General features: G+C 35.9%; 2 protein-coding genes across 3 annotated transcripts; one reads left to right on the top strand and one right to left on the bottom strand.

Moving 5' to 3' along the window:
- LOC110270292 lies at positions 1012 to 2907 on the bottom strand. 2 transcript variants are annotated; one of them, XR_002359683.1, is made up of 4 exons: positions 2737 to 2907; positions 2504 to 2590; positions 1514 to 2389; positions 1012 to 1409 (listed from the first exon to the last, which is right to left on the bottom strand). XR_002359683.1 is itself a non-coding variant. In XM_021119255.1 (4 exons), exons 2-4 carry the CDS (start codon positions 2564 to 2566, stop codon positions 1348 to 1350), a joined length of 666 nt encoding a protein of 221 aa, XP_020974914.1. In that variant the 5' UTR covers positions 2567 to 2590; positions 2737 to 2907; the 3' UTR covers positions 1012 to 1347. The 2 variants fall into 2 exon arrangements, 1 of the variants encoding a protein (XP_020974914.1); XM_021119255.1 differs by having other exon boundaries at positions 1849 to 2389.
- LOC107633544 (probable DNA-directed RNA polymerase III subunit rpc6) lies at positions 2621 to 5222 on the top strand. Its single transcript, XM_016337157.1, has 2 exons — positions 2621 to 2700; positions 4526 to 5222. Exons 1-2 carry the CDS (start codon positions 2621 to 2623, stop codon positions 5220 to 5222), a joined length of 777 nt encoding a protein of 258 aa, XP_016192643.1.

Below are 17227 nucleotides of genomic sequence, written 5' to 3'. Positions count from 1 at the left end.
AAACATGAACCAGAAAACATGAACCAGCAACTCACAAATCAGGATAAATAAAAAAATAAAAAATCATGAATAAAATGATGAAGCCATTTTTACCGACAGCAAGGGACAAAGTAAGGCATCGGCGAGGTGAATACTCCACAACATAATTGAGAGAAATGTAGAGAAAGGAGCGTGTTGGGGTACAAAGCGTTGGAAGACAGTGACGCTGTGCAGAGAGTTCACGACGGCAAGAAGATGATGACCAACCAAGAGCCCCTAGTGATGGCAAGAGGAGTTCTCCGATCAAGTGGTTCACGGCGAGACGAAGAACGTCAATGGGAGAGACCTTTGGTTTGGCACGGTACCCTACAGTTGTGATATTGCCAGCGGCGACGGTATTGTCGACCGAGGAGATTACTACGGCGACGGTGGCGGCTGGTAGTTTCGATCATGGCAGGGGCTCGGTAATGAGGTTTTGCGTTAAATCTGATTTGGGGAGTGGGTTAGGGTTAGAGGATGGTGGACCCTTTTTTCGGTAAACAAATTAAAAAAAGGGGAAATTCTTTAAGGAAGACCGGTTGGTTCAACTTGTTTCGCGGTCTATGACAGACTCGATCAAGAAGTCACAAAGGGTTTCTCACACCCTTTTTGTTTCAACCCACTCAATATAGCGATTGGCACTTATTTAAATGCTTGAACCGACTGAACCGGTTAGTATAAAAAAACATGTACTCACGTTAATTGTGAATATTGGTTAAAACATTCACTTTCTTCAAAACCATCAGTTTATGTTAATATTGAATCCCTAAGGAAATACTGGCTGTTTTAGAATGGTTGTTTTAGGAGGTCAAAAATCCAGGAACACTAAACTTTGAGTAAGTCTTCTTTGAATGAATGTGGGACTTAGAAGAATACTTAATTCTCCATTAGCACATGTGGCTATATACTTAATTGTACATGGTATGCATGAAATATGTTATAAAAAAATGCATGGCAAAGTTGCAATCCATGAAGGTTGGCAACCATTCTTTCAAGCATTAAAAAGCCAACTTCATTAATATTATATTTGGGATCAGTACAACTAATATCATAACATATAACGCTAACATATAGCACTAACAAAATACGTCAAAAGTCAGATCCATTGCTTAGCCATAAGACATAATTAAGTGATTTGGTCTTCACAGACGTAATATAGAGACAAAGATTGTGGTTTCATCATTAGTGGGCACTGAAAATCTGACAACACTTCCACACTTTAGTCCATGGTCAATGGAAAATCTTCTCCATCCCCTTGTAAGGAAGGCTTCTGATGACCTCAGACTCCGCCAGCGAAGCTTCATTACTATAGGTGGGTTGCGGAGCTCCCTAACACGAACAAAATCGAGTCTCGAAGGAAATGCTTGCGACGAAAAAGCAGAAGGAAGAAGCTGCAAAATGAATTTATCAGCTTGTTGAACCCTTCAATGCAACTAAATAGTTTTTAATAACGTTAAACATGGACAACATGGTATATCAATTTGATAAAACTTACCATAGAGTAGTGAGTTGACTGATACTTGGATATCATCCTAACCACAGAATAATACTCTAGTTGTAGAGGAAAGTGCGGTGGTAGGATGACGTGGCTATTATGAGGTGGTGGTGGTGTGGGGCTACGGCTATTGGGAGACACTGTATTATGATTAGTAACAACATAAGGGCTAGTGTTTGAATGGTGAATAGTCTGCTCTAGCGGGGCAGATATGGTACCAGTTGGTGGAAATGTTAGACTGGGCGAGGAAGGAACACCAGAAAAAGATAATAACTGTGGTATTGGATCACATTATTCCTATTGGACATGCTTGTTAGGGGAGGAAATGACTTTACCTGAATAAGGTTCAAGACCGGCATAAACGGTGGGATCAACGCAAGTCAATGTGTCGATAACAGATTGTGGAAGAATATGATGCTCGTTAATTGTGTCAGCCAAATTTGGATTAAAGGGAGTAGAATTATCTTGTTGATGCAGGATTTCAGGAATTGTTACAAATTCAACTGGATCAACGACGGGACTTTCATTACATATGTCATCAGATATGTCGATTACTTCCTCAATAGGAACGGATGGCTTGACCTCAACAGTGAGCTTCAATGGTGGGGAACACAGCTCTTTAGAGCGCATATAATGGTCCTTGACGTCAACAACCAAGAACTTGTCTTGACCAACATAACATACACTCAACCAACCTCCTTCTTTTAGGCCATAAAGCGCAGCAAGATTATTATAGCCATGAACAACTATACCCGTTCGGTGACACTTGTCGATAACCACATCAACCTCATTACCAGCAAAATCACAAAATGTCATGGAACTTGGAATGACATCTTTGAATCTCCGAAAGAATGTGTATGGAAGTTCACCCATCCCCTTCAAGATAAAAACAATGATAAGTCAAATGTATAATAGACTATCATGTGATGTACAGAAAGATTATCAGACATTGCTAGAAAAAATAGCACATGAATTGGATAAAGTGCTTACCAAATCTGGGTTTATCTCCATGTAAAAGTATCGCCCTTGATGGTAAGAATTCAAGCTATCCATTTGACATGAACAACAATATATGGCCTGATGACAAAACAAAGTTGATGTTAAATAATGGTAGGCAGTAACAGTTCCAATGAATTTGACCGCAACACAAATATGGTGGTCATGGAACTTAAAGATATATGTCAATTGTAATTAAAAAATATAAGACCACGGACAAGACTTACCTAAGGGAGAGAACTTGAAGAACGACGGTGGGTTAGAAGGAAGCAAATGTTTATAATGGTGGCCTTTGAAATGGGGGGTTGGAAACAGAGTTGGATGTGAGGGTAGATGCACACAGCTGAGCATATCTTATAGCTATCTCTGATCATGGTTATAGTACGGACACGCATTTTATATAATGTAATAGTTATACTTGTGGTTATAAGATAAATATCATCACAATTACATTAAATTAAATAATGCATTTATATAAGTTTCAATAAAATTATATGACCAATATAGTTTTAACAAAGAATGCATTTATATATATAGATATATATTTTCAGAATATGGAAAAAAATAATTAAAATAAATACAAAACAATCAATTCATGAGATCGCCATCCAGTGCAATGGTAATCTCTTCTGTGGTATTTATAATAATTAGATTTTAATCTGATTTTAAATTTGAAAAGACAACACCAACACTGCCATGATGATGTCAGAGGGTTTGTTGGTCCCGATACAAACCGACTCATAAAGTAAGTACATCCAATCTGGCTTGAAGACTTAGATAATTAATAACCTACTAAATATACCACATACTGGTGATATGCCTTTATGTAGATGTAGATCCTTTATGTATAGATATATATGATATGATATATGATATGATATATACCATGAATCAATTGTTAAGGAGTGATATAGTAAAACACGCGTTGTTTGAAAGAATAGAAGACCTGGGTGAGTGCCACATAGCAGACTCCACTATGGAAGAAACCTTGTTTTCAAGGATTGTTATAGGATTTGCTATCCATTTTTTTCATTTTTGATGTTAGATACTTTGAAAATTCTCCGTTTCTGTTTCTATTTTCTTCTTTGGATATTAGGTTTTGAATACATAGCTATAGAAAAATCCAATTCTTTAGCCTCTATTAATATTTCTGTGGTTTTTAATTTAATTCTAGATTTTAATTACTCAAATAACAATATATTTATTTGTTACTACATAGACTACATATCTCTGCATTTAATTTGAAAGGCAAAGTCTTTTTTTGGTTAAGAATGGCTTGAGATATCAAGAAATAAAATAATTTTTTTCAAAAAATTAACACACTTTTAAAAACTCCGTATGAATATGAAATATTAGAAGGTTTAAATTTTAAAATGTTCTAATTTACTTTCTTAACATTTATTAGCTAACTTTCCTTCCATGTATGTGTAGAAGTCAATGTCAATAACTTATTGTTTGTTCAATGTGTTAAGAAATTTACTACTTAACCAGTTATTAATGATATGTGAACTTGTATTTTACTCTTGCTAAAAATTAGTGTTGAAGGTTGAGAATCAACAATGTGTCCTATTACAATTTTGTTTTTAAACGTAAACCTGTCGTCATCGTATCATTTTGGTGCTGCTTTAGTGTTGTTCATAAGTTTTTTTTCCCAAAATGAATTTAATTTTGATGTTAAAACATTGTGAATTGTTTTTTTAGTATAATTTTTATGTACTGATACACTTATTTAATTATATTTGTATGTTTAAGTAATTTTTTAAGTAGTATATTTAAAAATTGATTATTCTTAACCAATGTGTTAATATATAATTAGTGAAGACTCACCTGCAATTATTTTTATAAAAAGTTAATAGTTAAGAAACGTTAAATGAACTATTAACTTTATATGAAGACAATTACGCGTAAATTCTTACCTGTATAATTAGTTGTCTGACGATACATGAAAATTAAATTATTATTTTTGTTTCTCAAGTTTTGTTGAATGTACATTTTTCATGCTTGTTTTCGTTGAAGGATGAATAAGCAGAAGCTAGAACGGTTGGCTTCAAATTCGGATAACATGAACGATGCAGAGCGCATAGTGTATAACGTAATTCACAGCAAACAAAACATGGGAATTTGGATGGCAGACATAAAGCGAGAAACAACTCTCCCTAAAAGCATGATCAAGAAATCCATTAAGATGCTTCAAACCAAGGGTGAAATCAAGGAGGTTGTTAACATTAAAAACAAGAGCAAAAAGCACTATATGGCGGCCGGTTTCGAACCAGCCGATGAAATCACTGGTGGGAGTTGGTATTCAGAAGGAAAACTTGATCAAGAGTACATATTTAGCTTAAGGCAAGTATGTCTGAATTATGTCTCCAGGAATGTCGTCGCGAATCGCGATGGCATTTTGGAGTTCATCAACCAAGGAGGCTATTTCTCTGGAACCACAACACAAGAGATAGATCAGATTCTTGGAAATTTGGTTTTGGATGATAAGATCATAGAGGTGAAGAGCACTGGTTATGGGGATTATGAGAAATTCCCTGTTGGTAGAATTTGTTATAGGTGCAAAAGTAAAGGAGGTGTTAATAATGGTGAAGGAAAAATTGGTGCCATGGCTTCAATTCCATGTGGAGTTTGTCCAAGAATTAACTTGTGTTCACCAGATAGCTTTATTTCTCCCCAAACTTGTGAGCTTTATCAGAAATGGTTGGACTTCTAGGTGCGCTTTTTAATTTCAATATGGAGGCAAATGTTGGGTTGGACGCGGTTATGGAAAAGAGAGGTGCTTGACCTGTGTGTGGTGTCAAAACACCACAAATCGGACCATGCGAGTTCTTCATAGCTTGTCGGACGGTCCGAGTTGTAGCTAAGAATACGGATTCATACAAAAAATTTTATATATATACAAAACGCACCGTCCGATTTGTTAAGCAATTTTTGCCAACACAGAACTCGCAGGGTCTGAGTTCTAACTCCTGCCACTCATATAAAGCTGTCCCACAATTTGGTCTAGCACGTCCTATTTCCATATCCAGGCACATCACATTCATGGGTTCCATAACGAAAAAATTGAGCCCTTCTAGGTGATCATGTGTTGGTTCTTTTTAGCTTTTAATTTTGATACTAGTTTAAGACAACTTTATACATATATATAATTATAAAATTGATGCATTAAAATTAAATTCCATAAATATATGGCTAAAATTATATAAGGAGATTCAATTACATAACATTATATTAATAAAAATAACTATCTTTTATATTAATTGTGTAAATGATCATTCAAAAGAACTGATGTAATTGTACGATTGTATAAAGTATTCTATATTGATAATGCATCAAAATTAAACTCCATAAATATATGGCTAAAATTATATAAGGAGATTGAATTGTGTTGAAATTTCTTAAAATTATTTAGACACAACTAAATGAACAAAAAATAATATTAAGGACAAAAGTATGCGTGAGATTCATTATGATTGTTGACACAGTTGGTTTTTTTTTCTTGATTGATAACATTAATAGTATTGAAATATATAGGATTTTATATTTTTGTTGTTCGACTTGTTTAAATATCATTTCTAAAATAATTGTTTGTTTCTTAGATATTTATAAAAAGATTAAAAAATATTATATAAAATTGCTTTTAGTTATTATTATTTTTACTTATTTTTTTTATTTCTTTAATTGTTTTGTCGATCTCCTTTTCTCATTACTCATTTTAATCAAATTATTTAATGGGAGTATAATTGGCCAAAAAATGTTGCTTAAATTATATGAACATGAAAATGAGTCTCAAATTATAATAATTAAGTTAATGAAAACAGAGGGATGATGATTGGACTTTTGTGTGGCTTAGAATTCACAATTGAAATCTCGTTGTAAAGTATAGCTTCTAAACCAACAATAATCCTTTCATACAAAAATTTGTTTGTCACAAGTAACAAACCCCTAAATTCTATAAACCGAAGTATTTAACCTCGGGTCGTTCTCCCTAGAAATTGCAATAAAGTGTTCTTGTTATTGGTTATGAGGTATGTTTGGGATTTTTGAGGTTTTAGACATGAAATGTAAATGGCAAAGGAAATTAAACTAACAACTAGAAAAGCTCTTGGCAAGATATGAGAACTAGAAGTCCTATCCTAGTTATCCTCCTCAATTGTGACCACAATTGTCCATTGCTACCACTTAGTTAACCTCTATAGTGGAGGAAAGTCAAGTGGATGAATCAACTTGATTCCACAAGTCCTAGCCAACTCCCAAGGGAAATACTAGCTTTAATGGTATCCAAATCAATTAGCAACTTCTAATTATCAATCAACAAAGGAATTAGATAACTCAAGCGTCACTAATTACTCTACCAAAGCCAAGGGGAACAAAATCTACACTAAAATCCAACTAAGCATTTTATCAAACACTTAGAAGGCATAAAGGAAAGCATAGTAAAATTGCAAGAAAAGTAAATCTACACTACTCAATTGCAAGGAATTAAACAACAACAAATCAAATCAACAATAAAGGAACATGAATCATAAATTGCATTAAAGAAAAATGGAAGAACAAAAGTGCATCAACATAAAAATAGAGAATTACAAGAATTAAATGCTAAACTAGAGAGAAGAGATGTAGAAGAAGAAGAATTGAAAAAGGAAAAGTAAATCAAAGCATGAATTAAACCTAAATCTAAGAAATTCTAATCTAGATCTAAAACCTAATCCTAATCCTAGAGAGAAGAGAGAGCTCCTCTCTCTAAAACTAACTTTCCCTCCAAAAACTAATCTAAAACTAAAATATGAAGTAAGTGTGTTGATTCCTCTTCAATCCTTGGCTTAAATAGCATCAGAAATGAGTTGGAATGAGCCCACAAGGCTTCTAAAATCGCTGGCCACGTATTGCTTTAAGTGGGTCATATGGCAGCAACAATGCGTGCACGTACAATGCACATACGCGTCACCATCCATGTAGCAACTATAGTAAATCTTATATCGTTTCGAAGCCGCGGATGTTAGCTTTCCAACACAACTAGAACCGCATCATTTGGACCTCTGTAGCTCAAGTTATGGTCGTTTAAGTGCAAAGAGGTCGGCTTGACAGCTTTTGCGATTCCTTCATTTCTTCATGAGTTCTCCAACTTTACATGCTTTTTTTTCATTCTCTCAATCCAATCTTTGCCTCCTAAGCCTTAAATCACTTAACAAACATATCAAGACATCTAATGGAATCAAAGGTAAATCAAGATTAAACAATTAAGGACCTAAAAAGCATGTTTTCACTCTTAAGCACAATTAAAGGAGAATTTACAAAACCACGCTATTTCATTGAATAAATGTGGGTAAAAGGTTATAAAATCCCTTAAATGAGGCATAAGATAAACCCTACAAATGGGGTTTATCAAGGGACCAATGCATGGTAGGCTCAACATGCTTAATCGCGTTGATGGATCCACCATAATGATGGAAAAGTCTAGGGCCAGCAACTTTGTTGAATTCTGGCCAGCATGTAACCAGTAAAGAAAAGTGATGAAATCTCACACCAATTTTACACCATTAAAACTATTATTGATGGCTACAAATCACAAAAGTTGCTGTCCCTAACATTCCTCTTACTATTATTAGTGTGCATGTTGTCTATGGGTTTCTAGAGTTTATTGTATCAAATTCATTCAAGAAGTTGATAATTGTGTTTGAGCATTCAAAATAACATTCATTTGACCCTTAATAACAACGATAAATTTACTTATTTAGATAGGTTTGTTTATTTACCTGCATAGACTCACAGATACTGTACAAAATAAAAATAAAAAATCCCATCTTTAGAATAATGTCATTATATATATTTTAATATCAAAAGGCACATGTATATTTTAATATCAAAAGGCACATGTTAAAGTTATTATGAGTAAAAATTTTAATTTTTTTTACCTTAATAAATATAAAAAAATATATTGAAAATTAAATTTTGTATTTTTTTTTAAAAAAAATCTTTGGTTGATAATTTTAATTTGTGTTTTAGGATACATGTTAGTTAAATTCTACATGTAATTAATATGTATTTGTCATATTATATAATTAATTTTGACAGTGAATAGGATTGGTGCTTGGTATTTATTTTGGTATGATGATAAATTTATATGTACCGGTACGATAAAAACATAGACAAATTAAAACATGACACATGAATTATATTTTTCATGTCAATAATTAATTATTATTTTTTTAAATATATATCATATTAATCTTTTAATTAAAGTAACTTTATATTTTAATAAAATAAAAAATATTTTTTTATTTAATATTACAAAAAGACTTAAATATCCTTTTTTTTATATTGGACAAAAACTACCCTAAGTCCCTAATTCTTTTAATTTAGTCAAAATTCAATTAGCTTTAGTTTTATAATTTTAAATCTAAATCAATTTAAAAATCAAAACTAAAATACATTTCATTATTCATATACACTAAAAGATTAGTTTGTTTTTCGTGAACCCTAATCTAATCTCTCCTGTCCATTCATACCAAAAAAAAAAAATTCTGGAGAATTGTTCTTCATCATTGTATACTAGTCTACCAATAAAGAGCAACCTCAGCAGTCAGCCCTAATCCCCTACCCGGACAGCAGCAGTTTATCCTCACCCTCTCCCTTGCTTGTAGCCGCGCTCTCTCTCCGTCACTCCCGTCTCTCATGTAATTTTTGCGGTAGTTGTTTCTTGATTATTTAATTTTAATTTGTGATTTGGTGTTTAATTTGTGCTTGTTCTAATTTTAGTGTTGTTGTAATTTTAATTTATGCTGCTCTCAATATTAGCGCTTGATTACCCTGCCAACAATCTTTCTTGCTATGTCTCCGATGACGGTTTCTCCCCTCATACCTTCAATGCTCTTGTGAAAGCTTCAGAGTTTGCAAAGCTTTGGGTTCTTTTCTGCAAGAAGTTCAATGTGCAAGTTAGAGCACCGTTTAGATACTTCTCAGGTGATTTAAAACCCTATAATAGCGACATTCCTGGATTTAAACAACAAAGATTGAAAATGAAGGTAATAATAATATATATATATATATAGTGATTCGAAATTTTGAATAGTATGTACTATTTTCTTGAAATAGTTATGATACTATTTCTTTATGCAGGAAGAGTATGAGCTACTTTGCCAGAAGATTCAAAAGGCAGATAAAAAATTTGTTCCATGTAAGCTTGTTGAAGAATTTGCAGACTTCTTAGAAACTTAGATACTATATAGAAACATAAGACTGATGAGTATGAAAGAATCAACATTCTCATGGTCCCAAATGTTTAGAAAGCCATCCTCAGCACAGCCTTCAAACAGAGGACTTGTCAGGACACCACTGAAGCATATGCATAATTGTAGGTTAATATTCACTCTAGAAAAATCTCCACAGCTAACCGCACACAAGAACTGCAAAATTAAAAGAAGCAACAAAAGCATGATCTCCTTGATACCTATACACAAAGGATAGCTGTCTCGTGACCTTCAAATTTATATACAGGAGTCCTCCAATTTATTTGTTTCATTCAAGATAGATATTAATGAAAAAGATGTGTCATCTATGACACTCTTTATAACGAACAAAAGGTAAAAGCTTGAGACATTGCTTGTCAGTTAGTACTGTAACACCCTAATACTCAAATCCTTATGGTCGAGTCATAAGTCAATGATATTACGGTGGTACGACTCTCAGGTGGATTTTTAATATATAAATATAGGTAATTTCGAAAAGAGTATTAATCGAGAAGCCTGAAAAGAGTAGAAATAAAATCGCGAAGGCGTATCACTCACGTTTCGACAACGAAAAGTTAAACTGCTAAGCCAAACGCGATATACGGACAAGGCATAAAGGAGATTAAGAGATAGATATATATAACATAAGTAAATAGCCACTAGTCGCGACTCGCGAAGTTTAGGCCGGCTAGGGTACAGTATGAAAGTAGATGACAACAGCATATCCTAATCTCTCCCAAAGGAAACATAAGAGCCTCTATAGGCAAGTTCCGAAAGAGTTCAATACATAATATAATCTTTTCAAAACAAAGGTGGAGAGATTCTAATCAAAACACAAAGTAGAGGAAATAAAGATCTTTGCCGTCTCTCAGACGACCCACAACTCACTTCTGAGCACCTGGACCTGTATCTGAAAAACAAGAGATATATACGGAATGAGAACCCCGGGCCCATGGGTTCCCAGTACGGTAAAAGTGCCAAATAGATACAATGTACTGCAATAAAAACTCACTAAACATCCTAAACTTCTTCACCAAATATTCATCCTAGGTTCTCGCTAATCCATGAATAGGCAACTGTCATAAGGGAGTGCTAAATCTAATTCATGTTTCACATATTTCCCAACTCGCTGACTCTTCCACGAATCAGACTCAGAATTATAAGCAAAACCATCACCAGTTGTTCTGCCTCAGTAATTCTATATCAATACATCATACCCTCGCCTGGAGCTAGTGAAACTACATCACTGCGTCTACCCAGGGAGCTCCGATTATCTCATTCAATAATCATCATCATCATGAAATTGCATCATCAGTTCATCCCATCAAGAACAGCCCTCACACCCACCGACACCAGCATGAGGGCATCTCAATTGTACAAACACAAGCAATTCAGGCAAGTAATACACAAATATGGTACAAGTAGAACAAGTAGCATATAGTCAGGTAACATGGCATATATGATGTAGAAATCCAAAACAAATGGCAAACCCAAACAATTCAAACATATGCAAATGATGAATGCCTGCCCTATGGCTGATGATATCATCTGTCGGTTATCAAGCCAACCCGACATGTCCGGTAGCTAACCCGGGCACAGTCTCTCTGTTGCGTATTAATATCATTAGAGGGAATATGTGCCCTGTCACCATTAGAGGGTATCGGTGCCCTGTCTCCCTTACAACCAGAGAGAAAACACAAGCATGCTTACATTTGACATTTTTCATCATTATTCATTCAATCTCAATTCATATTATAAATCCTCATTGTTATCAAATCTCAAACATTAACCTGGAGCAAGTGGGACGAACCACAACCCTTACTACTACCCAGGTATCACAAATACATTCATTCAAAACTCCATAATTAAACTCATTTATCATAAACATCCTTTTCCGTCTCATAACCGGAGCAAGTGGACAACGCCACTGCCTACTACCCGGGGTCACACATCACATTTCAACATTTTCCATTATTATCCATTTAACACATTCATTCATTAATCGTATATGCATTTATACTCAGCCATAAACATTAATGGCTTTGCCGTAACCCGACAATAACTCAGCCATCCGGCCCATGGTTCAATCAAGAACCGGCCATTTATCAATAATTATAGCCTTTCGGCTCATGGCTTACACGGTACTTCCACCGTCATCCTCCGTATCTCATATAATCATATCTGATCATCATTGATCATAACCTTTTTCCCTTGCTTCACTCGCAAGTTACCACATCCCCTAGCTCCTTCCTCATTGCTAGGCATACCATAATGATTTAATACATAAGGGATGAGATCGGAGGCTTAAAAGTATGAGGTTTGGCTTTAAAACTCAAAAATCAACTTTGGCATGAAAACAGAGCCACGCGCACGCGTACTCCACGCGCACGCGTGGATGGCCAAAAACTCATCGACGTGCAAGTGTTATACGCGCGAACGCGCGGGTTGAAAAATATCCAAACGGCGCGCAAGCGTCAGCCACGTGTACGCGTGGGTGCTCTTGCGCCCAGGCACAAAACTGGCACAACTCTCTGGAAAATGGCTGGGCATTTGGTACAGCGCATCGACGCGCCCGCGCACACCACGCGCACGCGTGGATGGTGCTTTCTGGAAGAACGGCGCGCACGCGCCAGGTGCGCCTACGCGCGTAGGGTCGTTCTGCTTAAAATTTTCCAAGTTAAAAGCTGCAGAATTTACAGATTCAACCCCCAATCTTCCGACGGACATAACTCTCTCATTTTAAATCGTTTTTCACCCGTTCTTCGAACGGCATGGACATCTCGGATCCAATTTCATTTCTAAACAGACTTGGCAGAAAACAGAGATCCGTAGTCCAGGTTATGTCCCGTCAAAGTATGCCAAAAAATCATGTTTTCATACAAAACCACAAAGTGCCATTTTCAAAACAAGCCATTTTCAACCCTTTTCAAAATCAATCAAAACATGCCAATTTCAGCCTTTTCTTTGAAATCAATTAAAATATACCAAAATCAACATCAAGCCTCCTCAACTCGCACGTTGACACTTTCTCAAACTCAAACACATTTACATATCATACACTCTTCCTCATGCCAAATTTCAACAACACTATTTCCAATCAACCATCATTATACATAATCAATATCGTACTCACTATCACGTGGCTTTACCCACAAATCGGGAATTTCGAAAACTGGGCAGAGATGAATGGAATACTCACCACAAAACTTAGATAGAATTGTAGAGGATGAAAAGAGCGACGCGTGGCCGCAAACGGCTCGTCAATCGGAGCTCCGTAGCTCAAGTTATGGTGGTTTGAAGATCAAAGAGAGTTAGGTTTTCTCTCTTCTCTTCTCTCTTCTCAAATCAGCGCCCAACACCCCTTCTTTAGAGAAAAATGAGCTGAAATACTCATAACTAATGTTTATATATGTTGGGTCTTGGGCCCACTTAGGCCCGGTTCACTTATTTTTGTCCGTTGGCCCAATTTTGGACCAAAACCTTTAAGATTAGCGCTCTAAATCGCACTTCAAATATTTCTACCTTCCCTAATTATAATTCCTCATTTCTTAATCTTATTTACTCATAATCAATTTTCTCAGCCGGTACTGCCGGTCAAAATTCCACTGCGCGCTTTTGCGCAGAAAACTATATTTTCCGACTCGGAAAAATTCACTGAATCCAAATATCATATTTAAATCATCAAATTCCAATTGCCAAATCTTCCAACCATATTCGCTCCCATTTAACTTATTATTTAATTAATTTCGGTTAGACCGGGTATTACATTCTACCCCCTAACAGAAATTTTCGCCCTCGAAAATTCCATCCATCACTGCGAGTACGCGAGCATAGTCTGCCTCTATATCCAACGCATAACAGCCCCAAGGTCCTTTTGTTCTAATCACTCACGTTTCGACAACGAAAAGTTAAACTGCTAAGCCAAACGCGATATACGGACAAGGCATAAAGGAGATTAAGAGATAGATATATATAACATAAGTAAATAGACACTAGTCGCGACCCGCGAAGTTTAGGCCGGCTAGGGTACAGTATGAAAGTAGATGACAACAACATATCCTAATCTCTCCCAAAGGAAACATAAGAGCCTCTATAGGCAAGTTCCGAAAGAGTTCAATACATAATATAATCTTTTCAAAACAAAGGTGGAAAAATCAACTTTGGCATGAAAACAGAGCCACGCGCACGCGTACTCCACGCGCACGCGTGGATGGCCAAAAACTCATCGACGCGCAAGCGTTATACGCGCGAGCGCGCGGGTTGAAAAATATCCAAACGGCGCGCAAGCGTCAGCCACGTGTACGCGTGGGTGCTCTTGCGCCCAGGCACAACTCTGGCACAACTCTGGCACAACTCTGGCACAACTCTCTGGAAAATGGCTGGGCATTTGGTACAGCGCATCGACGCGCCCGCGCACACCATGCGCACGCGTGGATGGTGCTTTCTGGAAGAACGGCGCGCACGCGCCAGGTGCACCTACGCGCGTAGGGTCGTTCTGCTAAAAATTTTCCAAGTTAAAAGCTGCAGAATTTACAAATTCAACCCCCAATCTTCCGACGGACATAACTCTCTCATTTTAAATCGTTTTTCACCCGTTCTTCGAACGGCATGGACATCTCGGATCCAATTTCATTTCTAAATAGATTTGGCAGAAAACAGAGATCNTCCCTAAACACCCAAAATCACAAGATTTCAACACTAATTACCCAAAAACGTGTAACAGTGGGGAATTTCGAAAACTGGGCAGAGATGAATGGAATACACACCACAAAACTTAGATAGAATTGTAGAGGATGAGAAGAGCGACGCGTGGCCGCAAACGGCTCGTCAATCGGAGCTCCGTAGCTCAAGTTATGGTGGTTTGAAGATCAAAGAGAGTTAGGTTTTCACTCTTCTCTTCTCTCTTCTCAAATCAGCACCCAACACCCCTTCTTTAGGGAAAAATGAGCTGAAATACTCATAACTAATGTTTATATATGTTGGGTCTTGGGCCCACTTAGGCCCGGTTCACTTATTTTTGTCCGTTGGCCCAATTTTGGACCAAAACCTTTAAGATTAGCGCTCTAAATCGCACTTCAAATATTTCTACCTTCCCTAATTATAATTCCTCATTTCTTAATCTTATTTACTCATAATCAATTTTCTCAGCTGTAGTACCAGACAGATCTCAGCCGGTACTGCCGGTCAAAATTCCACTGCGCGCTTTTGCGCAGAAAACTATATTTTCCGACTCGGAAAAATTCACTGAATCCAAATATCATATTTAAATCATCAAAATCCAATTGCCAAATCTTCCAACCATATTCACTCCCATTTAACTTATTATTTAATTAATTTTGGTTAGACCGGGTATTACAAGTACTCACAACTTGGTAAAATGTTATATCAAACCAAAGGTAATAAGAATTTAGATTATATCCTTTCTGGTCACTGAATTTCACCCAACAAGTACTAGAATGACAAAATTGAAATTTACACTTTATAATGAACAATAAGTCATGAGTAATGTGGATTTAATTATACTGGTTGGATGAGAAGGAAATGTTCAGATAAGGTAATACTTAATTATCACAAGAGTCGCAACAATTTAATCACGGTTCTTATACTACCAAAACAAGAGCAAAAGATATGAACTAATATAATAATAAACAAGACATGATAGTTGATGAAAAAATTAGAGGCAAAAGAATAATGTGTGTTCCTTCTTCCTTCTCCTACTCATACCTATACCACCCCAAAAAATAACGTGTGTGATAGTTTCCTTGAATTGTAATGCAATGAGCAGTGGGCACTACTATCAAGATGGCGGTGGAAAAACTCTGCTGTAACACTAGGATTCATTCCCTTAGGATCCATATTCAATCTTATTAGCAATAACTATATAATTAACAGAGTTGCATCACTAAGCATTATTATATATCCTTATTATTCATTATTATATACTATGTTAGTGGAATTCGGTGCCTAGATGCTTCATTGTTATTTCCCGCACTTAAAATTTATGCGCATGCACGCACATAATTGCAATGTTTATCTCAACCAGGGAAAATTGGCCAAAGCATGTTGCAGCTATATGTATGTTTTGTTCTATTTTTCGGATTGATAAATACATAATTCGGTAACTTCGGTGCAAAAAAGAAGGAAAAAAAAGAAGGGGGGCGGAGATGATTTGAGGCATTCTTGGGATCCACCGATAGCTTTCCTCAATCATCGATTTCATTTGAGGGCAGATTGTGATCAATTTATTTATAATCTTACCTACGTAATATGTCAGCTTAACAAACCACAGAGGAAAATACTTGTAAACACATAATACAACGTTAGGCCGCTACTTTTCAATCTATATCATAGCCTTGTGCGTGAAGGAATTCCTCGCCAACGAAATGATCAAATGAACGATCAAAGTACGATCACATATGCCCACTTGAGACATATAGAGATACCCTTATATTATAGATTTTCGTACTCCAATCAAAAGTTCAATGCATGAACCAAAAGGAACAAATCACAATTAGGATCGTATGCATATTACATTATTACATGATATTAAAAAACTAATTCCTCCAATCCTCCCAAACCTAAAAAAGAAAGGAAGAGATAAGCTACATAATATCACTGTAACACCCTAATTACCCTAAGCCTTACGTCACATCGTAAAGCAAAGATTAATCAAAGGTTACGACAATACTAAAGCTAGTACATAAATATATAGAAAGAAATAATAATTATAGAAGTCCGATGAAGAATTAAGCTAAAAAATAGAGTTTGAAAAGAGCAAAGCGTTCACCTGAAGCTACAAACTTAAGGCACAAGATATACATACAAATATCAAGACATATATAGATATATAAGAGCATAATAGTATAAAGATCTAGCCGCAGCTCACGGAGTTTAAGCCGACTAGCTATATACAAACAATACAGAGTTTTTGAAAGTAAAACAGCTTATACAATATTTCTCTCAAAGTAAGCCTCTAAGGCATAGATAAATACAAAAGTGAGAGATCTACACAAAATAAACCAAAAGACTTCCAAAACACAACAAGGATTCTCCGTTCTGTCACCATCAAGCAACTCACCGAGGTGGGTTGTGACCTGCATCTGAAAAATAACAACAGAATATGGAATGAGAACCGGAGGTTCTCAGTATGATAACAGTTCCCAATGATGTAAGATATAAGATTCCGGGATGCCAGAGGCAATCCTAGAACTTCATATCCATCACAAGATTCAAGCTTAAACCATAAGTAAATTTAAAACATTAACTTTAAAACCACAATGAAAAATGGTAATCTAACTTAGTGGATTTCTAATCTAACGATTCTCCGCTGTCCCACAGCCTTTGCCAGCCTAACCGCCATGCGATCCCATTGCCACCTCCTTCCGAACCTCCTCAATCCCAGTAGAATACACAGATAATAACAATGCAAGTAAAGCACAAGTATAAGCATGTATATCAAGTAATTCAATAAGCATTTAGGCATGTTAAA

Source organism: Arachis ipaensis, chromosome B03, assembly GCF_000816755.2.
Source record: "Arachis ipaensis cultivar K30076 chromosome B03, Araip1.1, whole genome shotgun sequence".
NCBI classification, from domain to species: domain Eukaryota; kingdom Viridiplantae; phylum Streptophyta; class Magnoliopsida; order Fabales; family Fabaceae; genus Arachis; species Arachis ipaensis.
The sequence above is the reverse complement of the archived record's forward strand: the minus strand, read 5'-3'. Positions and strand labels throughout refer to the sequence as shown.